Source organism: Andrena cerasifolii, chromosome 16, assembly GCF_050908995.1.
Source record: "Andrena cerasifolii isolate SP2316 chromosome 16, iyAndCera1_principal, whole genome shotgun sequence".
Taxonomy (NCBI): domain Eukaryota; kingdom Metazoa; phylum Arthropoda; class Insecta; order Hymenoptera; family Andrenidae; genus Andrena; species Andrena cerasifolii.
Genome location: NC_135133.1, coordinates 7,724,884 through 7,751,038, shown reverse-complemented (window position 1 = coordinate 7,751,038; position 26,155 = coordinate 7,724,884). Strand labels below are relative to the sequence as shown.

At 47.9% G+C, this 26,155-nt stretch overlaps 3 protein-coding genes across 3 annotated transcripts; 2 read left to right on the top strand and 1 right to left on the bottom strand.

Annotated features, from left to right (window-relative positions):
• The first annotated feature begins 102 nt into the window (after positions 1-102).
• Positions 103-2,156, top strand: Obp11 (odorant binding protein 11). Its single transcript, XM_076829214.1, has 7 exons — positions 103-192; positions 1,050-1,167; positions 1,261-1,336; positions 1,430-1,518; positions 1,612-1,714; positions 1,791-1,855; positions 1,931-2,156. Exons 2-7 carry the CDS (start codon positions 1,093-1,095, stop codon positions 1,946-1,948), a joined length of 426 nt encoding a protein of 141 aa, XP_076685329.1. The 5' UTR covers positions 103-192; positions 1,050-1,092; the 3' UTR covers positions 1,949-2,156.
• On the bottom strand, positions 2,057-24,353 carry LOC143377933 (uncharacterized). Its single transcript, XM_076829739.1, has 23 exons — positions 24,054-24,353; positions 15,530-15,966; positions 14,873-15,322; positions 14,302-14,732; positions 13,267-13,938; positions 12,801-13,152; positions 11,755-12,647; positions 11,490-11,668; positions 11,178-11,422; positions 6,858-7,006; positions 6,666-6,765; positions 6,443-6,571; positions 6,194-6,360; positions 5,971-6,124; positions 5,479-5,884; positions 5,118-5,394; positions 4,870-5,051; positions 4,163-4,610; positions 3,893-4,085; positions 3,663-3,808; positions 3,466-3,589; positions 3,033-3,395; positions 2,057-2,951 (listed from the first exon to the last, which is right to left on the bottom strand). The coding sequence occupies exons 2-23, from the start codon at positions 15,677-15,679 to the stop codon at positions 2,244-2,246; spliced, it is 6,918 nt and encodes a 2,305-aa protein (XP_076685854.1). The 5' UTR covers positions 15,680-15,966; positions 24,054-24,353; the 3' UTR covers positions 2,057-2,243.
• On the top strand, positions 7,272-8,444 carry LOC143377660 (CXXC motif containing zinc binding protein). The gene has a single exon (XM_076829208.1). It carries the CDS (start codon positions 7,867-7,869, stop codon positions 8,350-8,352), a length of 486 nt encoding a protein of 161 aa, XP_076685323.1. The 5' UTR covers positions 7,272-7,866; the 3' UTR covers positions 8,353-8,444.
• Positions 24,354-26,155: the final 1,802 nt, after the last annotated feature.

Genomic DNA, 26,155 nt, shown 5'->3' with positions numbered 1-26,155 from the left:
ACGATATCTATTGCCTGGACGATAGCCGATACTCGTTCAAACGATCCATTACCGATGCGCGAGGAAAGAAGCTCAATGAATACAGCGATAATGCCAAAGATACATGTGCGCGATGAAGGGAAAAATGATAAAGGGGGAAGGTGATGGATTGTCGCAACTTCCGACGCTGGAGTGCTCAAATTGTTAATCGAGGTCGTGTCCGAACGCGGGATAGCGTTGGAAATAGAACGAGTGGAGCGGGCTATGCATGTAGCGTTTCGTTGATTGATTAATCACCAGTCCGTTCGCGTCAAGTAGCCAAAGGTCGAATATACCGATTACCCTTGTTGCCCGCGGCTCGATTTCCATAGGACGATCAAACCCAATACGATTATGATAGAGGGTATTGTAACATAGCAGGAATAACGTTTCGGTGGCCACTGGGCCAGGTGCAGGATGGTTGCTTTTCGACGCTTCGAATAGCCGGTACGATCGTTGGCACGTTGGATTCGAACTAAACTAAACCGAAACGAAACGCATCGCGCTTCAGCTTTGAACGTGTCGCCCCCCACAGATACGGTGTTAAACGTTTATTCGTAATGTTGCATAAACGATATCACCTGCAATTAGAGATTCCCTGTAATTTCAACTGTATCCGATACAGGGGGCAATAGAGTAATTATGGTCAACACGATACGACGTTCGATGCTTCGAGTTTCGTGTCGAATCCAACGTATGATACATTCAGTACGGGTAAATTAGTCGGGTAATTACATTGTTTCCTTAAGAACTTCGGATGTAACACGTAAGTTAATTGAACGTAAGGATAGTTTGTGTTCTTTTGCCGCTAATATTTCTTCGTTCCTGGATTCGATAGCTATTTTTTCGCCGCAACTTTTGCGGCTATACATACCTACATTAGGCGCACCTTACTGTTTACAGTTTCCGCAACCGATTATTATTTTCCACCTTGCGCCAGAGACGAGTATCCATATATATATTCCGCCTGGTCGTGGACACGGCGTAGTCTCTCCTTGTTGGCTTTACCCTTTGCTTTTCTACGGGAATAGGCCTCCTCGAGTCTTGCTATAAAACAGTCTTATCTTTCGAGAAATGAAAGCCGCAGAATTCTGTTTGATCTCGGCAGGCTTCCTCGTCTTGGAGCTCGTGTACGTTCAGGGTATTTCGGTAAGTGTTATCTTATCTGACGCCTCTCGAGGCCTCCACCCCCGTCGCACGTTTCCCTTTAATGTAATGTAATCTCGATGCATTACGAGCCAGGCTGATCCCGATGATATTCGCAAATTAACGGCCGGCGCGAGGAAGTTGTGCATCGTGGAAACCGGAACGACATTACGTAAGTTATGAAAAATGCTGTGAAATATTTGCCCCATGTCTCCTTTCACGGTCGTTCAAAGGAATCAGAGGTATTAAGGACTTTATTCTGCAGAGGCTGTCGAGGATACGGAATATGGAGAGTTCCCGGAGGACGATCGACTAAAGTGCTACTTTAAATGCACCCTCACGAAATTGAGCATGGTAACTCGCCTTCCGTTCACAGACATTAGAGTAATGGTTGAAAACGCGTTCATTGACATTCGTAAAGCCGGTCGTCTGTTTTCTGATCGACAGATGGATAAAAATGGCAAGCTAAAGTACAATCTAATGAAAAAGGTTGTACCGGAACCTTTCAAAGAAGTGGGCTACGACATGATCGACTCGTGCAAGGACGTGAGTGAGTATCGCAACGACTTTACGTGTCTTTTTGATTCTTACCGTTACCGATGATTATCGATTTTTTATTCTTTTAGCTTCGAGCAACCTCTGCGAGAAAGCCTTTAATTTCATGAAGTGCATGTACCAAGTTAATCCCATGGTAAGTTGAAATCAGTTATACCTTGTAACTGGAGTTGCCCTTTAACCAAACGATTTCATGTCTTTTCGTCACTAGGCCTACATATCTCCATAAACGAGTAACAGGAGTAACGGGAGCAACACGATCGCTGTAGGACGTGGTAGGATGATTAGAACGTGTATGCCTCAGCTCGATGGAGGAGTAGATAAGGTTGCCCGCATCTAGGTGAAAATGGTTTAATTAACGATCAAATAGAAATATTACAACAGCCGATTATATTACACAGATGTGGATTGAATAAAATTTTAGTACTCCACCAAGGTATCGTGTTCTCGGGAAATTAATGATTTCGAAACTGTAAGCCTATCACACCCGCAGCCCGCAGTTCCTCTCTATAGGAAAATGCGGATTACGTTTTACGCGGCTTGGTCTTCCTCTTGTTGATGTTCATTATTTGCTCGACGATGATGTCGTCCGCTCTCGGGTCGATAGGCACCGCTTGTATCGGAGTTCTCGAGGTCGGGGCCGGTTTCGACCATCTCTCCACCGACGCGTTCAGCCAGGTCCACAGCTTCTCGCGATTGAGAAACGCGAACGCAACGAGCATGATGAACGGTAACGCGACCACGGACGTTTGATTCATGTCACTCTGATCGACCTTTCGTTCCGCGTTGAACGTCAACTTAACGTACTTGAAGGATGAGTTGGCTTCGAAGTAGAAAGGTATGGTTTTGTACTTGTGCAATGTTTGAGACAGAGAAGACTCCAACTGTACAAAGTACTTCCTACCGTCTGCCTGTAACGGTGGCAGATGGACCAGAAAGCCGGCGTTGTAGTTGCTGCCGATCTTGTTCAACTGCTGACCCTCCAGTTTCGACGAATGTAGCGGAGAATCGGGCATATCCTCCTTGCACAACTTTACCTTTAACGTACGATAGTGTTCCGGTTGGGCGGCTACAACGTGCACGGAGACGTCGGTACGGGAGATCGGACGGAACGCGACCAACCGAAGGCCGCGAAGATCCTCCGAGGTTTGCACCACTACAACCTCGGGGCTCGTGCGTTCAATGTGCGCGTTCACCTCGGCGTTCGGCTTCAAGCGAAACGCGTACGTGCACTGCGAAACGAGCAAAGCGAATGCTGCTTTACACAAGTTACATAGCGCGTACAAGAGGAAGCAACTTTTAGAGTCGCTTACCGTTGGTCGGAGCCCTCTGATACGGAAATTCCCATTCTCTTCGGTTGTCGCCTCTTCCTGGAGATTGCCACACTCTCCTTGTCCCTGCACTTCGACCAACAGTCCGGCTTCGGGCTTCCCATTCAGGGACGTTGCGGAACCGTATGCGCTAAACGCCACTCTCTTGCCGAATAAGTTCACTTTCACGGTCGCACCTTCTACGACATTGATCATCTTCGACGGAGGATCGAAACGATACTCCTTCATCATCGGCCTCAGATAATACTCGCCGGGAGACAGCGAGTTGAACATCAGTTTTCCGTCCTCGCTAGTTACGCTGTTCTTTCGATAACTTTGCCCACCGGACAGCGAAAGGAGAACACCCTGTAGAATGGAGAGAACGAGACAGGAGGTGATATTAATTCTAAGCAGTTCTGTTTTCAAAGGCTTTTACCTGTAACGAAACATTGTCAGCCTGATCGGACACTTGCACGATAATTTCGGCCAACTTGTGAGCTAAGAATACTCCCTCGGCGTCAGGTCCTGTAATTTGGAAACCGTCTTTCTCTGCGAGCACGCTAGCCAGAGAATAGAAGAGACGAGAACGTGTACTGATGCGACGGATAAGGGAGCAAAGATGGACGCGCATACCTGTACTCTACTTTTCCATCGAGAGGGCCGACGGTGTACGTTCCATCCTTCTGCGTGACTAAAGTGTGCGTGGGAGAGTTTTTGTCGCTTCCAAAAATTTGTACGGTCACGCCTTCCAAGGGTGGACTGATACTACCCGCGATGATCTGCGTTCATAGTACGCGATCACGCGTAATAAATCGCATTATTCTACGTTACGACGAATCGATCGCGTTCGCGCGTTCGGTTACCTTTCCAAGATCGCCCACAAACGTGGCGATTTCGTTCTGGCAGTCGTTGACACCCAGCACCTTCAGCGACGGGGGGCTGAATAGAAGCACGTCCGATAGCGGTGTTATCGTGTAAACGTTGTCAGTCTTTGCTTTGAACTCGAACTCGTACTTGTACAAGTTGTCGTGTTGCAGGAATTTCAGTGGGCCAAGCCTGTTAACAGACACACACGGCTAGAATTACGAGACGACGCGAATGCAGTGTGAAACGTGACAAGTGCGTCTACTCACGTGATCGTGTCAATGGCATTTTCGATCCTCACTTTGACCCCGTCCAACGCGCTGCGACTTTGGATGCTACCCTTGTGACTGTGCTCGGTTGAATGCAATAAAATGGGAGAAAGATTACTGGTGTCCCACGTGTAGGACGTTCGGTCGTACACGTGACAACTGGTTGGAGTGAAAGTGTATACTCCGGGCTTTGGTACGCAATGCTTCGTACTGCCCTTGTTCAGAGCTAAACTTAGTTTCATCGGCTCGTTAGGCTCCGAATATACGACCGTTGTGTCGTGGGAGGAGATGAAAGCGACCGAGAAACCGGTCTGCTCGAACGGAGGTACCTCGGCGTGTTCGGAGGTTACCGATACCCTGTAACTAGGATTCTCCCAGCAAAAGACATCGTTGTCTATTAGCACCTCGTAATGACCGGGTAATACGTCCGAAAACTGATAGTGGCCATCTGCACGATCAAACACAACTTCACAGACGACAAGAATAGGACCGAACGGATCGACTGTGGCATCACCGCGCCAACGAGAATGCATTAAGCATATTTAATAGACCGAACAAATGAAAACCTAAGAATTCTAGGAATATGGACTAAAAACATAAGAATTCTAGGCTTTTCGGCCGAACGTACTCTAACGTAACGTATTCTCGTTATCGCAGCTGTGACAGGCAACTTGTACGCGACACCTATAATGTTCGGAGAATCTTACCTTTCGATTGAATGGTCTTTATAGTAACCCCGTCGAGTATTTTTAATGTGACGGAAGCTTGGCTGCAATCGATTCCCGGTAAGCATTTCACTGTACCTGTTAACGTTGCTTTCAATTGCAAAAAGTTCAAGTTGTACACCGGCCGAGACGATACGTCGATCGTTTGCTGGAGCGGGAAGAATCTGAAAAGTTTTCCATCAGCGGATCACATCGAACAACCGAACCGGTTCAAGTAACCATCGACTTACTGCAAGCCTTTAGCTCTTTCTTCCGGGCTCACAACCACGCTCAATTGATATTTGTCGGAGCCAAGGTATAAACAAAATTCTCCGCTCTTCGGGTCTGTTGCGATTTCCTTGTTAAACGTGACAGCTGTATTCTGCACAGAAAGCTTCCGGTAGTGTAACGTTCCCTTTGCCGATAACGTCACTTTTCCGCAAACTTTGTACGCCGATGGTACTAGCAGCGGAAGTTCCGGGGAACTCGGCGAGATCTTGACCGATCTTTCATCGAACAGGACATCCTCTGTCGCGCAAACAATCACACGAGAATGAATATCTCTGTTCGATCGTCTTTAACGCGAGAACGAACCAACCAAAGTATACGTACTGCTCTCTGCCTTCACAGAGTACTGGCCAGCTTTCATATTATCCAATACGTATTTTCCGTTTGCGTCTGTAATTGCAACCTCCTTCTGGGACAAGAAAATTCTAGCTCCTGGCAGAGGATCTCCATTAATCGTGGTCCGAACGACACCGCTCACCGTAAAACCAGTTACTCGAAATCCTTGACGTAACACCACACTGTTGTGATTTACTTTGAACGACAGCTCGGGTGGTTGAACATCGAACTTGGTTTGGGCGCCAGCGTAATACGGGACGAGTTTATATTCCCCAGGGGACAAACTCGGAAACACGAATTTACCAGTTTTGTCCGAAACAACGTGACAAAGGGGCTTTTTAGATACCAGATCTTTACTTATGTCCGTTGCCGCACAATTCTTGGCCACACCATTCTGTGCAAATAGTAAACGGAAAATAATACCAGTTAGCGCCTGATGCTTTCAACGAATAATTAAATAGAGAGATCGCAAGTTCCTACCCCAAAGAGAACAAAGGTCACGCCGCTAACTGCCTCTTCTTCGCTACTAACTCGCCCGCTCACGTCATACCCGAAAACTACTAAGCTATTTTTGGCAAGTTCCGTGTTGCCCTCTTGTACCGTTACTTTCACGGTATCTTTTTCCATTGCCCATCTGGAAAGCGCAAAGAAGAATATTAGTTTCTATATAGCGTAGTACGGCAACACAGTTTCTGAGACTCACACAGGATGGGATGCCACGAGTACATATTGCCCAGGTTGTATCGGGGTAAAGTAAAATGTACCACCTTCTGCGGTAACAGTGGTTCCGACAGGAACCTGCTTGTTACTTTCATTATATAATGTGACTGTAATTCCTTTTGGACCTAAATCCGATCCTAAACTGATAACCTTTAACACATTCGAATCATCTTAAATGTATATGCCTGGAATGTATCAAAGTGGATAAAGGGTTTATAGTTCTATAGTTTACCTTGCCTGTTATACCAAAACCTTTGAAGGTAAAGTTAATATCTTTGCCTTGGCTACAAGCGTCGTTTTGTCCATCCACGTTCAGTGAAACTTCTGTGGGTTCGAAGCTCCATCCTCTAGGTGGATCCACCTAGTAGGTTTAATTATGTGGTATAATAAATAGAGTAACTAAAAGCGCGTTATATGGTACGTGACTGAGACTCTGTTTTGTAGAATCACGTTACCTTCAGCACATATTCCCCCTTATCGTAGAGAGGAAGGAAGTAATATCCATTATTAGGAGCACACTCTGTGTAATCCTTTAGACTCCCAGCTTTTGTATACCTGAACCGATCACAAGTTTAAGTCATCATTTAGCAGATTAATTTCTGTGTGCAGACGTGACTCGCCAAGAATTCGCCGATCGTGGTACTTACAATTTTATCTGAACGTTTGCGAAGTCGATATCGGCATGACTTTTTAGAAATCCACCGCAGCCTAAAATATCTTCAGCGTTACAATACGCTGAAAATACGTACGAGGAAAGTAAATAAAGAACGACCGCTAGTTTCATGCTTGTTTTCTTCTAAAAATTTCAGGTTATGCCGTTATGGAATAAGAAACGCTCTATTCAACCACCTAGCGCTGACAGATGTGAACTAAATACATAAAGCAGAAGTCGCATAACGCATAACCAAAGTTAGTGGCACGCAGGCACGGGCGCCACGGGCACAGCCACAGATAATCGGGAAAATGGCTGTATTAGACCGTATTAGACGACCTCCCACTAATAACTTGTATTCCTGTTACCTCATTTAAATTTCAGCTTTTATTTGAGCACTTTTGTGGCATTATACGGAAGAAGAAACTAACGTATCCACGAAATTGTTAATAACTAATCAACCACACTTAAAATAATGATAAATATCGTATGGTAAAGTAGTCAGAGCTCTATATTTTTAATTGCTACTGCAAAACTGCAGAAAATGTTAGGAGAATATAAAACTATACTTTTAAAAGCAACAAATTGATTAGATTTTGCATAACGAGTGACAGTTGCTCTGTAAAATGCCTATTTAATTATAGATGCTCAGGATGCAGATGAGTATGGATATTCGAGTCATCGATAGTAAATAGTGTGCTCCATTGTTTACACTTTATGCTTTATGTGGAGGGTGGAGGATTCGTTCGGAATTGAATCTATGTAGGAAGTTTGCCCGTGATTCGAAAGAATAGGTTTTACGGAAAACTATCGACATTGACGTTTGATGATTGGTATGGTGAATACGGTGAATAAAAGAAAATAGAGCATCGGCTGCGAACCAGAGATGACGTAACCTCAAATCACTACGAGTTGTTCCCGTAAACAAGCATAAGGCTTGAAATATTCTGAAAGACGAAAGGAAAGAATTAAACTTGCAGAAAGTAAAAGAAACTCTGGGCAGTATGGTGAAGATAGCGTTGCAAGTAAAGGCCACGTTGGAAAACATAGAGAAACTGAGGCCATCGGGGGCCGAATTTCGATGGTATTTGAAGTTCACCTGTTCTAACTGCGGCGAGGTATCGGATAAGTGGAATTACGTATCTCTGAGCGAATCTGCGCCAGCCCAAAGAGGGAGCGCGATCACTCATTTTCTGAGCAAATGCAAGCTTTGCTCTCGGGAGAACTCGATGACTATCTTGGAAGATTCGATGAAGTCGTTCGTCGCGACTGATCACGGCCGCTTTCAGACGATAGTGGTATTCGATTGCCGTGGCTTCGAACCCACAGACTTCTCCGCGAGGGACGGATGGATTGCCAAAGCTGTTGACGATGGAAAGGAATTTACAGAGGTTGACTTGACCGAAGGAGAATGGGCTGATTATTGTGACAAGATTAAACAGCCTGTTGGAATTTATGACATCGAGCACAGGTTTGAGAGAGTCAAGTAAGAGGTTTATAGCGCAGCACCAGGCATCCATTGTACCATAGATCATTAAAATTACCTCGAGGTGCTCGATTAAAGATACAGACTTGAGATATATACAGTTGCGGCGTAAGCATCTTTTTCTACCAGTGGACCTGTACTCTACACGCATCTCCATATGTATAAGCATTTTAATCTGAATTATGCATATAGTTATTACTCTTGTGTGCATGCTCGCAAACATTTGAAATAGTTGTAATAGAGAGGCTTACATAAAAACTAAATGCTAGTAACTCGCCCAGCCATGCTAGTTGTTCTCTAATCGCAGAGAAGACTCTAATATCTATATTATAAGTACGGCTAGCACCTGCGGGAAATAAGCAGACAAATGAATAGGCATGTTTCCAACGACGCAATATAATTTATTCATAATCATATAAAAAAAGGCCATTTATATAATCTCATAAATGGTTTAGTACACGGAAAAATTTGCAACAATAATTTCGCGTCTTTCTGACTCCATTGCAATGTGCCGATCTTACCCTGCACAAATCACCAGATGACTAGCATCGCTTCTCAGCAGGGAAGAAAAGTCGAAATCTCAATTTGTTTACTATTCGACGAGTCATCGAAGATTTCGGACAAGGTGGCTTTCATCCTTTCGTCTACACCTGCGGAATGTCTCGATTTATAATACTTAATTCGCTAACATAATTGAAACCATAATAATAATTATAATATCTGTTTCCTTACGCGAATAAAACTTCCATCTTTTTCTTTAAATTCCAAACTAAGCATATATACATGTACACGTATCGAGTATAAAAATCCTGAATAAAATCACCTGAGCCATGCTGCCGCGTGAAATGGAACACGTTTCGGTTCTGTTATGGCAATAACTGTAGAACTGGCTAAACAAGTTGTAATCACAGTTTTCAACGAAACGCGGAGATACACTAAATCGATCACGAGGGGCGATTCAGAGAAACGAGACCGATTTCACGAAACCTTTTAGTTAATCCGGCTAGCTAGCGTCACTAATACTCTCTACCACTATTTCGTCCCTAATATTTCCATTACTATGGCCTCTAACATCTAACACAAATAAATATCGTGTGCGCATTACGATTCGTCGTTCTCACAGAACTGTTAACGTATAAATCACATGTAAATAATCATCACCGAAGACTCGAGTTTAACGATAATTGAATCGATAACGCTATCAGTCTATTCTCGCAAAAATATCACTGTGACTGAAAGAATTCCTACGCTGTCTACGCTGTCTATGCTGCCTATACCGTTTCTGCCGTCTACACCGTCCACGTCGTCAGAATCGAGAACTTCCAAAGTTTTGATCATGGCAAGAGGGAAATACATATATCGGAAAGGGAACGTGTTTGTTGGCTGTTTAACAACCTGTCCCGAGGATAATCGTTGGCTAAGGAATCGACTCTGACAAGCGGGCAAGCGTGGTTGAATTCTCTGGTTGAACGGCATCGCTTTCTATGAAACGCAGAGGAAAAGATTCTAGTAGTAGTAGTAGTAGTCGTAGTAGTAGTAGCAATAGTAGTAGCAATAGTAGTAGTAGTAGCAATAGTAGTAGTAATAATAGTAGTAGTAGTTTTCTAACGTTACAAATGCCTACTTGGCGCCCTAGATCAACTAAACGGTTCTATACACTACCGTGCTAGACTATTATCTTTGGTATACTAACAATGGGGGAGATGCTCGTTCCGCCGATAGAACCGAGGACATGATCGCCTCTAGCCCGTTACTCTGACTCTTCTCCTTCGTAAACACGAATTACGTAGAAATAGGAACATTAGGTGTAACATGCGTCAATTGTCGCGTAGCGGGCGTACTTTTTACACGAAGGAAGTAAAGCTTTCGCGGCAACGGGGAAGGAAAATTACGCGCCAACGTGGCTGTATCGCCAAGGAAGCCTCTCCAGAACATTGCGCTTCATCGTTCTCGATCGAGAATAATTTCTAGTAAGGAAGAGAAGCTAAATGCTGTAGGCTAGGTAGGCGAGACCTATGTATGTATACTACACCCTGTGCAATCCTGTTACTACTAGCTCGTGTACATTCGTGACGGTTCGTTACCTTCCACCGTTTCTCGTAGCGTTCTTCTCTTCCTCTTCTTTTCTCTCTTTTCCCCGACGAGTTTAACTACTTAGGTCTGCGATTCGGTTTCTCGAGTCTGAGAAAAGTCACTTGCTACGCGATAGTCGAGGTAGAGAACGGATCGCGGAGCAACTACATATTTGGTTGAAACGATCGCTGTGTTAAACGACGCGCGATCGTTGCGACAAGACCAGGTCGGAAGGATCCGAGTTTTTTTTTTAGGAGTTTCCCAGTTGCCTGCCTCTTCTTCCTCCGTCCCGAAACCACTCCAATGAACCGCATACATAAGTATACGGATGCGACGCGCGATCGTTCGACGCGTCCGGAGCTACGAACGCTGAAAACCACCCCCGCCTCCGGTTCGGTTTCATAGAGTGTTATTCCTCTTACGCGCCGAACGAACAACGCGAGAACAATGCCCAGAAAATATGTAACACTTTTAATTTTGATTCTCTTACCGTATAGACTGGCAGAAAAATATATCGTTTCCCTTCTAAAGAATTAGGTAGACATTCGGCTACACTGCGCGCGTACCGTTGATTCCCGGTGTCTCAAGTTTTAAGAGCATCGGCACACTGATAATTCGGTACACGAGTATATGACTCGTAGGTACATAGATTGAAAGCGCCTTCCCTCTGTTCCCGCTCTACGTCACTCTCGTAGATTCGTCGATCGCGATCGATGCCGGCGAGAGACTCCGCGTCTTTCCGTGCTCGTTTCAGGGTAATTGGTCGGTCAACACCGGTTCCAAGCAAATTTGCTTCAAAGCCGCGGACTGGTCCTCGAGGCTTCGTTTCAGACCTTGCAACGTCTGCACCAGCATCTGTCGCCGTAATTGCGAAAGCTGGTGTTGGAAGCTTTGCGAATCTTGGGCACTGGGGTTTGCGTTCAAGTTCGCATTTGCCTCTGCGGCTAACCGTTCTCGGCGAAGGCGAGCCACCTTCTCCTTTAAACATCTCCTCGAATCGTCTGCGCAAGGAGAACTTTAATGATTAGAGATCTAATAACAGCTCCGGGGTTGAGCCAGAGTACTTACCGGCGCCGTCGGTGGCAGTGGTGGTGGTGTCGCCGTCCGAATTCCTCAAAGTCACGTGCTCTCCCAGGGTTTTCTGTATTCTACCGTAAGTCGCGCTTCCCGCGTACACCTTCCTCTTGACTGGCTCGCTTTGCGGACAATAGGAAGAGCCTTCTTTGATCGGACCCATGTCCACCGACCTACGGTCAACGTAAACGGAATGAAAAGTGGCCGAAGCAGTTTCCCTCAGTGGGCAAGTAACGTAAGGCGCGGTCGAGACACAGACCTGAAAGTCATTAACGGTGCTCTTCTCCTCGCGTCACACCTGTCCTCTGAATCCGATGAGCTGGACGTCACCCCTTCCTCCTTGGTGGACGCCCTCGAAACGCACAACTCCTGTCTGACGTCGCAGGGAGGATCCCTTTGCGACAAGGCGATGTCGCGAGTTCTGTTTTGGAACCAAATCTGAGAGCGAACCGTGCCTCGGGAGTCGTTGAGGTCCGGAGAGGGTAGGATAACACCGTTGCAGCAGGAGGGTGTCGCTCGCGGTCCGTTACGCTCGATGGTATCCGAAGCGCAAGCGGCTCTCAGACGTGGAGAGGGAGAAGGAGAAGAAGAGGGAGAGGGAGAGGGAGAAGGAAAGGCGCTCCTATTGGGCGAGTACTGGGGCGGCGTTCGCCTCGACGCGATCGGCGAATCGGTCGAGTACTTGCTCGTCGTTGTTTCTTGCTTGTACGAGTTCTCCTTTGGGAGAAATCCGGCCGTCGCCGGCCCGTTTCTCTCCATAAATCGACGAATCGGAGAGCAAGCCTGCGCGAACTGTCTCTTGGGACTTGTGTGCTCGAGGTCTCGGATGCTGCCACTCTGCAACTCTGGCTGCGAGTTTCTGCTCCTGGAGAGGGCGAGCTCGATGTTCAGCTCGGTGTTTTTAATAAGTTCCACGCGCTTGTTCGCCAGGCCGTTGTGGAACTTGCGAGAGGGGGACGGCACGATAGGCATCGCGCTGTGTTCACTCTTTTGCATGTTGACCAAAATATTCTCCGCCTCTAGGATGAGCTCGCGATACTTTTTATCGGCCTCTTTGTCCGCCTCGATCAAAGCGATCTCCGATGCGAACGTGGTCATGTAGGTGTTGCCCGTTACTAGCCGCCTCACGATGTTGCCGTTTACGTAGCTCACCTTACAACCAGAAAACGATAAATCGCTCGTTACCTCGACTACTTCGAAGGGAGGGAAAGTTTATTAGAGTGTCGACGGGTTAGACGGGGTGAAATGAGTCGATCAAAGGCCTCTCGCGCGCATAAAGGAGGAAAGAGCAAACAAGTTTCTTACCGAATTAGACCGTCTCTTGAGGATTTCGGTGTCAACGGTGGCGGACTGGGCGGCTAAGCGATCATCGTTCAACCTCATCGGCGACAGATTCTTGTTCACGTCGTGTTTCTTTCTACGCAGACATATGGGGGTGCCGCCCACGCTCCTGCTACCTTGATTGAAGCCCGAGTTCTTGAGTAGCATCCTCTCGACCAGCGCGCGATTCAAATTGGCCGTCTCGTCGTCGCACTTGTCCGGATTCGGCTTTCGGCGCAGCGAGATCCGCTTCTTGCGCTTCTCAGTCTGTTGTTTCTCGTCCGGTTTCTTGTGCCGCGCGCTCTGCCTCTTGCCGGCGTTCTTCGCGTTGGCAGTTCTGCGAACAGAGACGAAGCGACCGCGATGATACAATTGTCGTAGCTGTTTCTTCGCGACGCGACGCGTCGCGCCTCTCTAAAAACGACGGAAACTTGATAGCACCGTGTATTACCTCTGGAGCATGGTCGCGTCTTCTTTGTTCCTACGTTTCATCAACGATTCCCGCAACTTGGTGCCTCGACGGGCGAGTTCACCGGTGAACGCAAAATAGGTGCAGTGGCCGGTATTGGGGAATCGTCCGGAACAATCTAGGTTGTCCAGATCGAGGAACGAGCCGTTGTCGATGTAATCCAGATCCTCGTTCTCCAGGGTATCGTTCTCTTCGCAGCCGTCCCGAGGGCCGTCCAGGTCTGACAGCGAGTCTATGTAGTCCTCGCAATCGGTCGGGTCGCTGTCGGATAGAATGTCCGTTTCCTTTTCGTAGACGTAACTTTCGTCGAATTTTCCCATCATCTCGTTGAGAGTGATATCGTCCTCGGACGACCCGACGCTCCGGGTCACGGACGACCCAGACGAACCGTTGCCGTTGCCATTGCCGATACCGTCGCCGGTGTGCTTTCCGTTTCCATTCCCATTCGCATTCACGTTCACGTTCCGATTCCCGTTCCCGTTACTGCAACCACTGCCGCGACTCACGTTGCTGCTGCTGCTAGTGCTGCTGGTGTTGCTGCTGCTGCTGCTGCTGCTGCTGCTGCTGCTACTACTGCTGTTACGACGTTGCACGGACAAAGTCATCTTCGGCCGAATCTCCAGACCCGAGGCGATTCTCCAATTCTGATTTATTCTATGCGAGAAAAGTTGGTCAGACTGGACGCCAGGCGAGTCGAGAGTAAAACTCGAGCGAGCTTCGCCGCTCGAAGGAACAGACCGACCAGCCAACAACGGCCCTGGTCATTAGCGGCCTACCTATCTCGTGATTATAACTTTCCTATCGAACAGAAGATTCTACAGAATCGACAACGGGCTGTCGAATGAATTTTTTTCCTCCGCGTGTTCTCACTGGTTACGGATAAGTTTGAGAGTAAGTTCTGAGCGTAAAATTTTAACGAGACGCGAGCAACACCGTTGCCTCGATACTGCCCTGGATTGCTAGAGAAGTGGAAAAAGGAGCCAAAACGTAGAAAAGATTTGGAAATGCGGTACTAACGGGCTTCTTCCGGCGCTGAGGCTTTCTTGCTTGAATTCTCGCCTGGTCCTCCCCTCTCGACCAGTGTTAGCGTTCAAGTCGCTGGCACTTCCGGAGGATTCCGTGAGCTTGAGGCCAGAGCTGCTGCTGGTGTCGTCCAAGTTGAGCCTGGACTTGAAGCCGGCGTTGCTGGAGCCGGACGAGTTGGCCGACAGCCACGGATTCGTTCGAATGCGAGATCGTTCTCGGGGCGATTGGACCGAGGGCGAGAGCAACGGTGGCGGTATCGAGGAGGGAACGGGAGCGGTGACGGGAGCGGCTAGGTTACTCCTCGATGAATCGGCGGAGAACGACTCGGTGCGTCGATGGTACCTCTCCTGCTGCGCGTACGCGTGTGCCTGTACTTGGGGCGACTTTTGCTTCGAACCTTCGTTTCCTAGCCGCTCGCTGATCTGTTCGATTGACAAAGCCAACGGTTAACTACGACTTACGCGGTGCATCCCTACTACCGTGGAACAGAACTTCCAGCTGAACAGCGCAAGAAAGTTGCGAGCACGTAATAATGACAATGATAAGGGATGGTCGTACGTGCCTTATTGGGGGTGTTGCTGCGGATATCTCGCGGCAGTTCGTTGTCCCTGGTCATGTTCGCGAGGGAGGCGGTGGAGTCGTGATTTCCATGTCCCGATAGCAGAGTGGCAGCGGTCGATAGATCTGTAAGCGTGGCAGGCGAGTCGGTCGGCCTCTTCGGTCTACCGTTGTTACCGTTGCTCTGAAAGTAGTGGGTGCCAGTCCTGATGTTGATGTAATACTCCGGTGGGAAGCTGGTCCCGGGCGAGGTACCATCCGTGGAGTATCCGGTGCTGTAGGCGCTTTCCGGAGAGGATAGATTGACGCTACCGGTACCAGTGACGGTTCCAGAGGACGTGGTCGTGGTCGTGCTCGCGGATGCGGATGCGACAGTCACAGAACCACCGTAGCTACCTCGCCCATGCAACCGAATCCCATCCACGGTCTTTGACGGCGAGTCTGCTGGGTGTATCTGCAAATCGAATGGTTGCTATACTGGTGGAGGGTGAGAGAGCTAAAACGTGTGAAAGACAATGTGGTCTAATTGGATAGCCGCGCGCGGGCTCTTCCTTTCTCGCCGAGAGAGGAAAACGGACCCCAGAAGGCCTCGCCGCGACGTTGACGGACACGTGAATGCAAGTGGAGAGGTAAGGGTGAGGACCGGCAATTTCGTACTTACTTGGTGCAAGGCGGGAGATCTGTTAACGCTGTGATTCCTTGGCGAGTTGCAATTTGAGTCGATTCCCTTGTCCCCCTTCTTCCTGTCCTTTTTCTTTTTCGATCGAACGATATGCGCTTCCATCCACGTGCGCAGTTTCGTCCCAAACATGTTGCACGCGATTCGGCCAACGGCAACGGAGCGGCGGCCACTTGGGAAATGCTCGATCGGATGAAAGCTTCCGCCACGCGCCTATGCGTCCATAATGCGTCCAGACGAGACTTACAATTTCACCGCGATCGTACTAACTACCCTTCGCGAGATCACCACGCGTCCATCCGATCCCGAGCACAACCGTCGATCAGAGGATTTACGTCGTCGCGCTCTGGCCGGTTAGCATAGAAAACCGACAAGTCGCTCCTCTTCGCCCCATTCTTCGACGTCGCGCGGCAACGTTTCTGAAACAAAAAAGCCGTGCAATTCGTTAACTCGTTGATCGAGCAGCGCGCATACCGCGCGCTCAACACTCGAACGAACCGCGGCCCGCCTCACTCGCTCATCTTTGGAGACGACTTCTGGCTTCTCCGCCGAGGAAGGCGGTGAAAAATTGCCTTTTGGCTGATTCTTACAATTAGCTGTGTACAGGTAACCGCGTTGCTCCAACGTCACAGTAGCTACTCCCTCGCTGCTTTTGATTGCGGCAACGCGAGGAATTGCCATTAGCAAGCTTGCAGATGCAGCGCAGCTGGACGCGACAGTATGTACAACTACCTACAGTGAGTAAAAAAAGTATTTGGACGGTTTTTAAAATCGCATAACTTTTTTAGAATTGGTCCAAACGACGTGAGTTTTTTTTAGAAACTAGAAGGATTAGTTTGCTAAGTGACGTGTTTCGCCGTTTTGAAAAAAATGCATTTGGTCGGAGTAGAAAAAAAAAATTGTAAAGGTCGTTTTTTTAACTTTTTTTTGTGAGCCTGTAATGAAAATTCAAAAAACCCGTTTGTAGATTGAAGTAAGTTGTATACGTGCCTAAAATTTCATCAAAATCGGTTAACGTTGCTCCGAGCTACAAACGTTTAAAGATCGCAGAATAAGTTCGAGAATCGCGAAAATTCCCGAAATCAGCGATTTTCGACCCTATTCTGCGATCTTTAAACGTTTGTAGCTCGGAGCAACGTTAACCGATTTTGATGAAATTTTAGGCACGTGCACAACTTACTGCAATCTACAAACGGTTTTTTTTGAATTTTCATTACAAGCTCACAAAAAAAAGTTTAAAAATCGACCTTTACTATTTTTTTTTTCTATTCAAACCAAATGCATTTTTTTCAAAACAGCGAAACACGTCATTTAGCAAACTAATCCTTCTAGCTTCTAAAAAAAACTCAAGTCGTTTGGACCAATTCTAAAAAAGTTATGCGATTTTAAAAACCGTCCAAATACTTGTTTTACTCACTGCACGTAAAATAGTATGTGGTTGCCCTCAGGGGCAACGGAAGGAGAATGGCACCTTTATTTCCGAGAACGCGCTTCCAGGAGATGCCCGCCGATCGAATGGACACCGTCCCCATCACTAACAGCCCCATCCAGCTCTTTAATCGTTCAGAGACGGAGCTTGCAAATCCGTGCCCTCGAAATTCCAGGTGAATATTATTCCACCTGGCATACACATACCTATACCTGTAAACGCGCGAAATAACCGGAAAGGATGGGACACTGCGTGTTTCGTTTCACATCTCTCCCGAGACTCGACCCACTCCCACCCAGCGAAATATGTCCTCGTCGTCGCGTCGCGCCGAGTCAGGTGCAAGAGATAAGGTACCTAGGGGAAAGGTTTGTTTAGCGGTTAGAGGTTGGTGCTCCGAGCAGCACAGCGTCGCCGAAACAGAGATTCATCGTAATCGCTAAAAATCGTGGAAACCAAAGAAAAGGAGACCGAGGCTACCGTATTCTTGCGCCTCCATCGCCGCGCCACCTTTCAATTGCCCGTTGTATGTGCGGAGATACAGGCGGGCGACAAAACGGGGGATAGCGAAAGAAAAGGGGTAAGAAAAGATGAAAAGGAAGACAACAGAGATAGCTACCTATATCGGAGGTACTTCTTTTCGCGGCGCTATTTTCCAACGACAGAGACAATGAACTGGCTGTGACGTGCTGCGATGCCGAGTGCAGATTTCTTTTCAGTTTATAGTTTTCACTTTTCGCGGGGTGGATTGCTTTCAATTTCGTTCGAAGGATGATCAAAGTGCGGGCTGGGTCGCGAACCCTCGTATTGGAAATCGCATCGACCAGCCGTTTATTCGCGCGTAACGAAAACTCGATCGTTTAACCGTTTAACCTCGCCCCGGCCTTCGTCTCTCCGCTCTCCTCTTCACCGTCGTCGCTGATACCGCGGCATGTTTAGTATCGTTTCGATTTCTGGAAAAAGTGCTCGCTTGGACAAAGCACCGGGCGACTCGGGGGTATCGACAAAGAGCGACATTGAACTCGATTCCGCGAACGGCGCAATTAATAAATGTGATGGTGTTATCGCGCGTCCGCGATAATGCCGATAATGGAAAAACCGCGCGTCTGGCTTTGGCCCTCCACCCTTTCGCATCCAGTGGGAAACTTAATTGAGGAGGAAACGAAATTTGCCGAGCGCGAGGCACAAAGTACGATCGACGAACGGTTAAACCAGCGTGCGAGGCGCAGGTTCAGCTTTCAGGTGCCTACCTATTTCGGGGAACGGCCGGCCGAAGAAGAGATCCGTATTACCGTTCGATTAACCTCCGATTAAATTTCCCAACGGAACTCGTCGCCCGTGTTTATTGTCGTTAATCTCCTCGCGCTAAGCCACGATATACTTACAGTGAGTAACGAAAATATTCGAAAAAATACTCCCCCCCCCGCTGCTTTTGATTGCGGCAACGCGAGAAATTGCCATTAGCAAGCTTGCAGATGGAGCGCAGCTGGACGCGACACTATGTACAACTACCTACAGTGAGTAAAAAAAGTATTTGGACACTTTTTAAAATCGCACAACTTTTTTCAAATTCATCCAAACGATTCGAGTTTTTTTTTTGAGAAGCTAGAAAGATTAGTTTGCTAAGTGATTCGTCGCTTTGAAAAAAATTGCAATTGGTCGGAATAGCGAAAAAAAAGGAAAGGTCGTTTTTTCAACTTTTTTATCTGAGCCTGTAATGAAAATTTAAAAATCCCGTTTGTAGATTTAAGTAAGTTGTACCGCAGAATGTGATCGAAAATCACTGATTTCGGGAATGTCACGATTTTCGATCTTATTCTGTGATTTTTAACTTACCTACTTAAATCTACAAAATTTTCACTACAGACTCGCATAAAAAATGTTGAAAAACCGACCTTTACCAAACTAATCCCTCTAGCTTCTCAAAAAAGCTCAAGTCGTTTGGATTAATTTAAAAAAATAGTTATGCGATTTTAAAAAGTGTCCGAATATTTTCGTTAATCACTGTACATGTCGGTTCGCGTCGCGATTCCTTTAAGCTCTAACGAATTCTTGCTTTTCGCCTCTCTTTTCCGTCTGCAACGTCATTCTCACCCTATCTGTCTCTGTAAAATGTTCCGCGATAGAGAAATTTCGTTACTCTCCCCGTCGTCGGAAGCGGAAATTTCGAATTCCAGTTATTCGGAGGAGAGGAGGTGGAGGCGGGGTCGGGGGTGGAGGAAGGGCATTCCGTTTGCCAAAGGTCTCCGGAGGGTGGTAATTAATAGTAGCGTACGCAAAATCGATAATGCAAAGGGAACGCAAAACAGTCTCGGTGGTGAAGATGTTCGTTCGCTGGAACTGGTAGCTCGTAAAGATTTGGGCAAAGAGTATCTCGCGACGCGTTAAGGCGATGCCTGTTATTGTTAGAGGGAAAATGCCCTCTCGTCGTAGGTTTGCCAAAGAGGTCGGAGGCTTGAGCATCGGTCTCGGCCACGGACTCGGAACAGAAGGAAGGCTGGGCAGAGGAATAATCGAGGCGGAGGGGGTGGGTGCGGCACGACTGTAAGGGAGAGAAAGGTTGTCGAGGTGGGGTCGAGGGGGTGAGAAAAGGGTTCGATTGAGCACCCCTGGTTGGCCGTGGCGGGGCATCGGTGGTTGTCATGGCAACTCTCCGAGCTCTCGCCCCTAGGCAACCCTGGGATCTACGGGGTGAATCGGTCGATGTAAAATGCGAAATGCGAACACGCGAATGCAAAGATCGCTGCACCGCGTAGCAATTGCCTCTATCTTCGATCATTTCCGAGCTAGTAAACGACTTGCAACTCGCAGGATCCCGCGTCCAGAAACGCAACTTCCTTCGGCCCATTTCCTCTCCCACGGGGCTCTTCTTCTCCACCCTTCCATGTATAATACATTCTCCCTCTCTCGCATTTCTTGCAAACATTTCCCAAGCAACCCCGCTGAAAGCGGAATCGCCCGGATGATTTAACTTAACCGGTTGAACCTGAAAGCTTTCTTTGGAACCGGCGCGGCAGCGGCAGTCGCCTGTTTCGATCGATGGCCCGCGATAATAGGGACCAGATTTCGCGACACGTGCGAGCAACGAAGAATTCTAACGATGCCGTGCAATTCGGATGGGCCGGGCAGCCGTTCTCGACCCCTCGTTCCGCTCGGCTTATTTACGCTTACGCGGTAATTGCGACAGCCGGCTGCTGATCGCTGATCGACCAGCCGAATGTGGCCATTCCACGACAAGTGTTCGCTGCCGCGCGACTGCCTCGACCGACTAATTAAAAGTCGTCTGTCGCCCGATCAAAATGCACGCCGAAATTCCCCGAAACTTTCTCGCAGACGACGAAGGGGTTTATCGAATGGATTTAGAAACGGTAATCCAGTTCGATTTGAACGTAGTGGTCTTCAGCGAGGCGCAACGTATGTACGTATGTATAAAGTATATGCAAAGAAAATCCTTGTAAACGCTGATGTCCCTGACTCGGAGGCACAGGGAGCAAGAGCAAGAATGAGAGCAAGAGCGACAGAGGGTAGCAGCGCGTGCACGCGTCTTCTTCTTCCTGGACGACGGCCAGAATTCCGTAATTCGACGGTATGCGGCCACGGGTGCAGCGACCTTAATTAATTGGGCCGGTTCGATCAGCTTGAGCTCGCGAATGATCGCGTCCGCCTCCGCGTTTCGCCTTCGACTCGGCTGCTTCATTTTCTCAGTCTCGAGAAAACCCACTATTTTTGCCAGTAGCGGATTTCTCCCGACACAAGTTCAACAACGCCGATGCGCATAACCGTGACGGAGTGATAAATCGACGAAATACCACTGATTCTTGTACAATAGTGGTCCGTTGTGCACGGTATCGCGAGCACACCGAAACAAATCGTCTTGGATAAATAATTATCCGTTGGCGCTTCCCACTTTTATTCGCAACTGCTGAATAGTACGCTTTACGTGGCAAAATCGACCCGTGATGGAACATCTCCGCGGCGAAACGACCGGAGTTTGCCTGGTAATCGTGGAGCAGTATCTATGTTTCCTCCCTTAAATACTGTGCATTTTCTGTAACACTGTTTTAATAAATCTCTTATGAGATTTAAAATAAAAAAAAAAAAATAAAAAAAATCGTGGAGCAGTCGCTGAAGAGACTGGACCGAGTGGACCGACGAAAGCAACGAAGACGTTATCGCGTTACAGGACAGAAGACGCATGATTTGCCGTTAGTTTGGTCAGCTGTCAGCTGTGCGATAACGAATTCCATCCCGAGGTCCTTTATCTGGCACGAGTAGCCTGTTTTTCCGTCGCATCCGGCGAAGGTAATTTCCGCTTCGAAACACCGGCTAGTGCCCGGGAAAAGACCCGCCAAAGATCGTTTCGTTGAACTCCAAGCGACGAGGCACTTCGTCGAGCCTAGTCTAAGGAAAAGTAAGGGGTGAACGTGCGGCGAATTTATGTGCAAATATGTGATTCAAGGGACGACCCTCGGGGACAAGTCTCCCACGTCGGTAGGTAACGGATGAGTCGGTGGTTCGTATCGAGAAATCTGCGATCGCGCTTTTTAGCCACGTTTCTTCGCTTATAGTCTATATATTCACATGTACGACGTACGTCGCGTAGTCGACGAGCAATTAGCTGCAACGAACTCGTCCTCGACACCGTTTCGCCCCTAAATACAAGCGAGTCCTATCGTTTTCCCCAGCGAAAGCTTCTGCGCCATTGAAGCGCGTTGCGCCTCGTCAAACATTCAAATGCCCCTTGGCGCAGCTGCGATTATTTTCATCGGCCCCGGTTCCTCGAGGGGGTGAAATTAAAAAAGTTTCGCCAATGAATCTCGCGTGAAGTCTCCCCGGAGATTCCGGGGCCGACCCGAGGAGTCGACTCCAACATTCTCGCGAGTATTCGAAACGCGCCAAGTGTTCCAATCGGTGGCCCCTTGCCAGATCGTTTCACGCACCTTTCGCCCATCGTCACCGACCGCGTAGTCACGCGTAGTGGACCGGCCCGCGTTCGTAGGCCGTTCAAGAGAAGCATCCAGAGGCGGACGGACTCGTTTAGGTCAACGAAGCACCTCCGATTCGACGAGAGCCTCCGTAGCGAGATTTCTGGCGGATCCACGAGTAGAATTCGAGTAGGGTCATTTGCAATCGTAATCGCGATATCGATCCCGGGAATGAACGAGTAGGCGGATCGCGTTGTGCCAGTACGACCGGCTCGCAACGTTCTTTCTTGGCTTGCTCGGCGAGAGCCAGCTTCGATTTCCGCGTACGCACGACTCTTATTCGCCGAATCATTAGCTTTCGCGAGAATCGCCTTATCGAACGATTCCTTGCATTCCCTCCTACTTCTCCTCCTTACCTACCCTTCTCTATACTCCCCTCTCTGCGCTTCTACGTTAGCACAAGTATGTACAGTCTTTGGGACTTTGATTAACTATATAGTCGGTTAAATTCTGGAAATTCAGGTGTAATATGGAAATCGGATAGCCAGGGTCGCTAGGTATTCCTTCGGCCGAGATGTTCCGTCGAATAGGTTTCACCGAAGATGAGAAAGTAGGTATCGACGACGTCGCGTGTACCGTGAGAATTCACGGCTGCAACGCACAGGCCTTCCGTCGAATGAAAATTCGCTGCTCGGGAACACAGGGAAGCTGCCACCCTGTCAGCGACGACGAACTTGGTCGCGCGTACGCGAACTACAACTCGCACTCTATCGACTACTTCACGGGTATGTACGTAGGTAGGTATACATACTCCTGCACAATACCGACGACCAAGGAGAAGACGCGAGCAAAGGGAGAAAGGACGAGAAGACAAACGTTTCCGTCGACGTAGGTGGTCGAGATCGCGGCGAGAGCTCGTGGAAAGCTCTCGCTTCAGTTTCTATTTCTCTCCCTCCGAGCTTTTCACAGCCAAGACCAGTCCCCCGAACAAAGCAAGCCGCGAGAACTACCTACATAGATCGGGAAGGGGAGGGGGTTCATCCGACCTAACCCGCTTTCCTTCCTTACTATCGCCGACAGCAAATTCCAGAAATAGAGCGCGTCTCCTAACGCGTCGCGACCTTCTTTCCCAAATCGCTTAATTTAGACAAGGTGCATGTGGACCCGGCATGCCTGGAATAGCAAGGACGGCGCAAAGGATAAGGCCGCGAGATGCGATACGCCGCGCCGCGCGCCGTTTAACTCTTCTCGAGAGGAGGTCCAAGTAGGTTACGACGATTAATCTCCCTTCGCCCTTTCCCCTGCCCGCGTTGCTCGCTTCTGTTCGCACAGACGCCACCCCGACCGCAGGATATTTCCACGGACAAACGATTTTCTACGCCGCGTCGCGGATAAAAGTTCGTTCGATCCATCTATTACGATCCATGTATGTAAGCAGACGAGACTACTTTTCAAGCTTTCGATCGAACTCACCGACCGCTAGCTAGTCCGAGAACGTTCGTTTTCTTTCCACGAACCAACGAGCGCCGATAGCTCGCGGGTATATACGTAAGTACTCACTTAACGCGTAGTCAAAAGACGAAATACCAGAATAAAGCAAGCCTCTCAACTTTCTACGAAGATATCTAAACGTTAAACATGGTCAAAGATAGAAACGCGTCAAGATGCCTTGATTCACAGTTTCGCACTTGACAGGTTCTACAGATTCGTTTCCTGGCTCAAGGAGGATCCTCCCCATGAGAATCGTCGAGATAATTATGCTAAGTAGTCACGCTAAATACTTGTACTAATTATCGTCCACTTCGATACACTCGATTCGAATTAGCGTTGTCTCCCTCCCAGTTTAAAGTTATTATTAGCTCGTGTCCTCGAGGGATGCCATCTGCCGCTGATGTTTACGTATTCCTTCGAGTTTGGAAGGATAAGTGACGCGGCATAAGAGTGGACGCGTCGGTGACAAACTACGGACAACTTGCCTGTGTAATCGGGTGGACCGGATTGAGAAAGGATTACGCGTGCGATTCCGATCAAACGACCCTGACGGCGAGCGAATCTGTTTAATTGCAAAACGAAGCGATCGGCGAGAAGGAGGAGCGATAAGATGAAGACGCGGCCGCGAAAGAAATGGTCATTTGGTAAGGATGGAAGTACATACCTGGTTTTCCATCGAACGTCATCCCCCATCGGCTTCGTGCTCTCCTCGCGGAGGATGGAACTCGCGGGTCTCGGGCACGGCACACCTCACTGGTAGATTTCTGTCTGAACTGTCGCACTGAATCGCGCAGAAAGCAGCCGGGCCAAAGTGGCGGACCGTTCGAAACAAGACACCACGGAAAACACTGTAGCCGGCAAACGCACGTCACGACGCGGCACGACGCGACGCGAGGCGACGCGATAACCGAAGCGCGACGCGGCGCAGAGAGTAAACAAACGATCCGACTTGATCGGCGGCTCGACCGCGACTGAGTGCTCTCGACTACGCACCCCTATTGGGCGGACACGTTGCAGGGCCGTAGCCCAATGGGGTGCTTCCCCTTCTACCCACCTCGTTCCTTTTTCTCCCTTTGCGCCTCTCGTCGTCCTCGTCTTTTCTCTTCGTTTTTCGTCGTTTCTCTTCCGTGCCATTCATTTCTCCTTTTTCCTCCTCTCTTTCCGACCGATGCGACGTATCCCGAGAGAATATCGACAGGAACGGCCGTGCCCATCGACCAACGACTATTTAGCTTGCTTCGAATTATTGTATTTTTACCCTCTCGTTCGGACGACAATAGGGAGGCTTCTGACACACGTTAAATGCTTTCCCATTGCTCATCGAGAGCGACGAACGGCCAATCTGATTTAAACGTGTTGTCGCCCGAACCGGCGACCGATATTAATTATTGTCGAGTTGAAGCATTGGCGCCGTTATTGTTTCACGTTTATTGAATCCTGCCGCTTGGATTTCAGATATTTAAAACAGCCGAATGCCGTCGGTGCCGGTAAACGATGGTGACTGTAACGATCCGAACGTAGCTTAACGGGGGTAACTAAACGGGGACACCCTTCGGCAGCGTAGGGTGCATAGAGCCATCGAGGAGACTTTAGAGAACTTACTTCCTCTTGGCTGAGCTTAGTCGTGGAAATTAGAGACCATGGTATGGTACGTGTAGTAAAAAGACACGTGTATTACATATATCCGTACCTCGATCCGTGTAGCTTTTAGTACACGGGTACCCGTGCACTATTTCACGTGTATTTAAATACACGTGTGTCAACGTATTTGTGTATTTTGATCAGAATTGGGCATTAACTACGGGAGAATGGGCAATGGCGGTCACTTAAGCAATAAGTGTAATAAAACCGAGTGATGTTTTTCAATTTTAAGGATTATCGTTGCGTCTAAAAAGAAGCTCGCTTATTACAGTAATGCCTTAATTTTTCGTATCAAAATAGGTAATCGATTAAATAAATCTTGTTAATTTTATAATTGTGTTATTAGTTACAATCTGAAAATTTGTAAAACCATACTTTCCGCATATTGTTCTAGTAAATATATTTAAATACATTAATTCTTTTATGAATTTCGCAATCCCCCAGAGTTCTGGGATATCTATAGATATTAAAAATCAGACGAATCAAAATACGGATACGTTAATATACGTGTATTTATAAATACACGAGTATCTAAATTCACGTGTATTTAAATACACGTGAAATAGGGATCTCTAGTGGAAATGGACAAGCTCTTTCGATCTTATAGTGTATTTTCGTAGGATTATCTCCGCGCGTGTTTCTGCCGCTTCGAAATTTAACCCTTAACTGGTATACTGTTTTTTTCAAACGTAACTGTTATCTTGGGGTCGTGGCAGACCCCGAATAAAAAAGGACACAGAAATTTCTAAAGTCGACATTAGATCAACCTCTATGAATACCTATTTCGTTCGCAGGTAATGTATAAAATAATAGATACGTAGAAAGTTAAACTATTACGATCAAATTAATTAGAAATTCAGTTTACAAACTTAGACAACCAAATATTTTGCAGCGAACCTTGCGTGCTTGGGGTCACGACTGACCCCAGGATACCAGTTAAGGGTTAATGGTCGGAGAATATTAGCGCAAGAGTGCTCTGGAGCAGTGTTTTTGTTCAGGGCTTTTGATATTCGACGACCGAAACGTATAAAGATATCCGAGCCTTCGGCCTTTGCGCCTCCAAATGAGTAGGTACCTGGGCGAGGTATCTTTCGAAAACTTATCCACCGCCCGAACCAATGCCCC

Coding starts and splice junctions, on each gene's coding strand:
- Obp11 (XM_076829214.1), top strand. CDS start 1,093: ATGAAAGCCGCAGAATTCTGTTTGATCTCGGCAGGCTTCCTCGTCTTG. Junction 1,337..1,429: donor GGAAACCGGAACGACATTAC/GTAAGTTATGAA, acceptor TTTATTCTGCAG/AGGCTGTCGAGGATACGGAA. Junction 1,519..1,611: donor CCCTCACGAAATTGAGCATG/GTAACTCGCCTT, acceptor TCTGATCGACAG/ATGGATAAAAATGGCAAGCT.
- LOC143377660 (XM_076829208.1), top strand. CDS start 7,867: ATGGTGAAGATAGCGTTGCAAGTAAAGGCCACGTTGGAAAACATAGAG.
- LOC143377933 (XM_076829739.1), bottom strand. CDS start 15,679: ATGTTTGGGACGAAACTGCGCACGTGGATGGAAGCGCATATCGTTCGA. Junction 5,885..5,970: donor TGACCTTTGTTCTCTTTGGG/GTAGGAACTTGC, acceptor CTATTTGCACAG/AATGGTGTGGCCAAGAATTG. Junction 2,952..3,032: donor TCAGAGGGCTCCGACCAACG/GTAAGCGACTCT, acceptor CTCGTTTCGCAG/TGCACGTACGCGTTTCGCTT.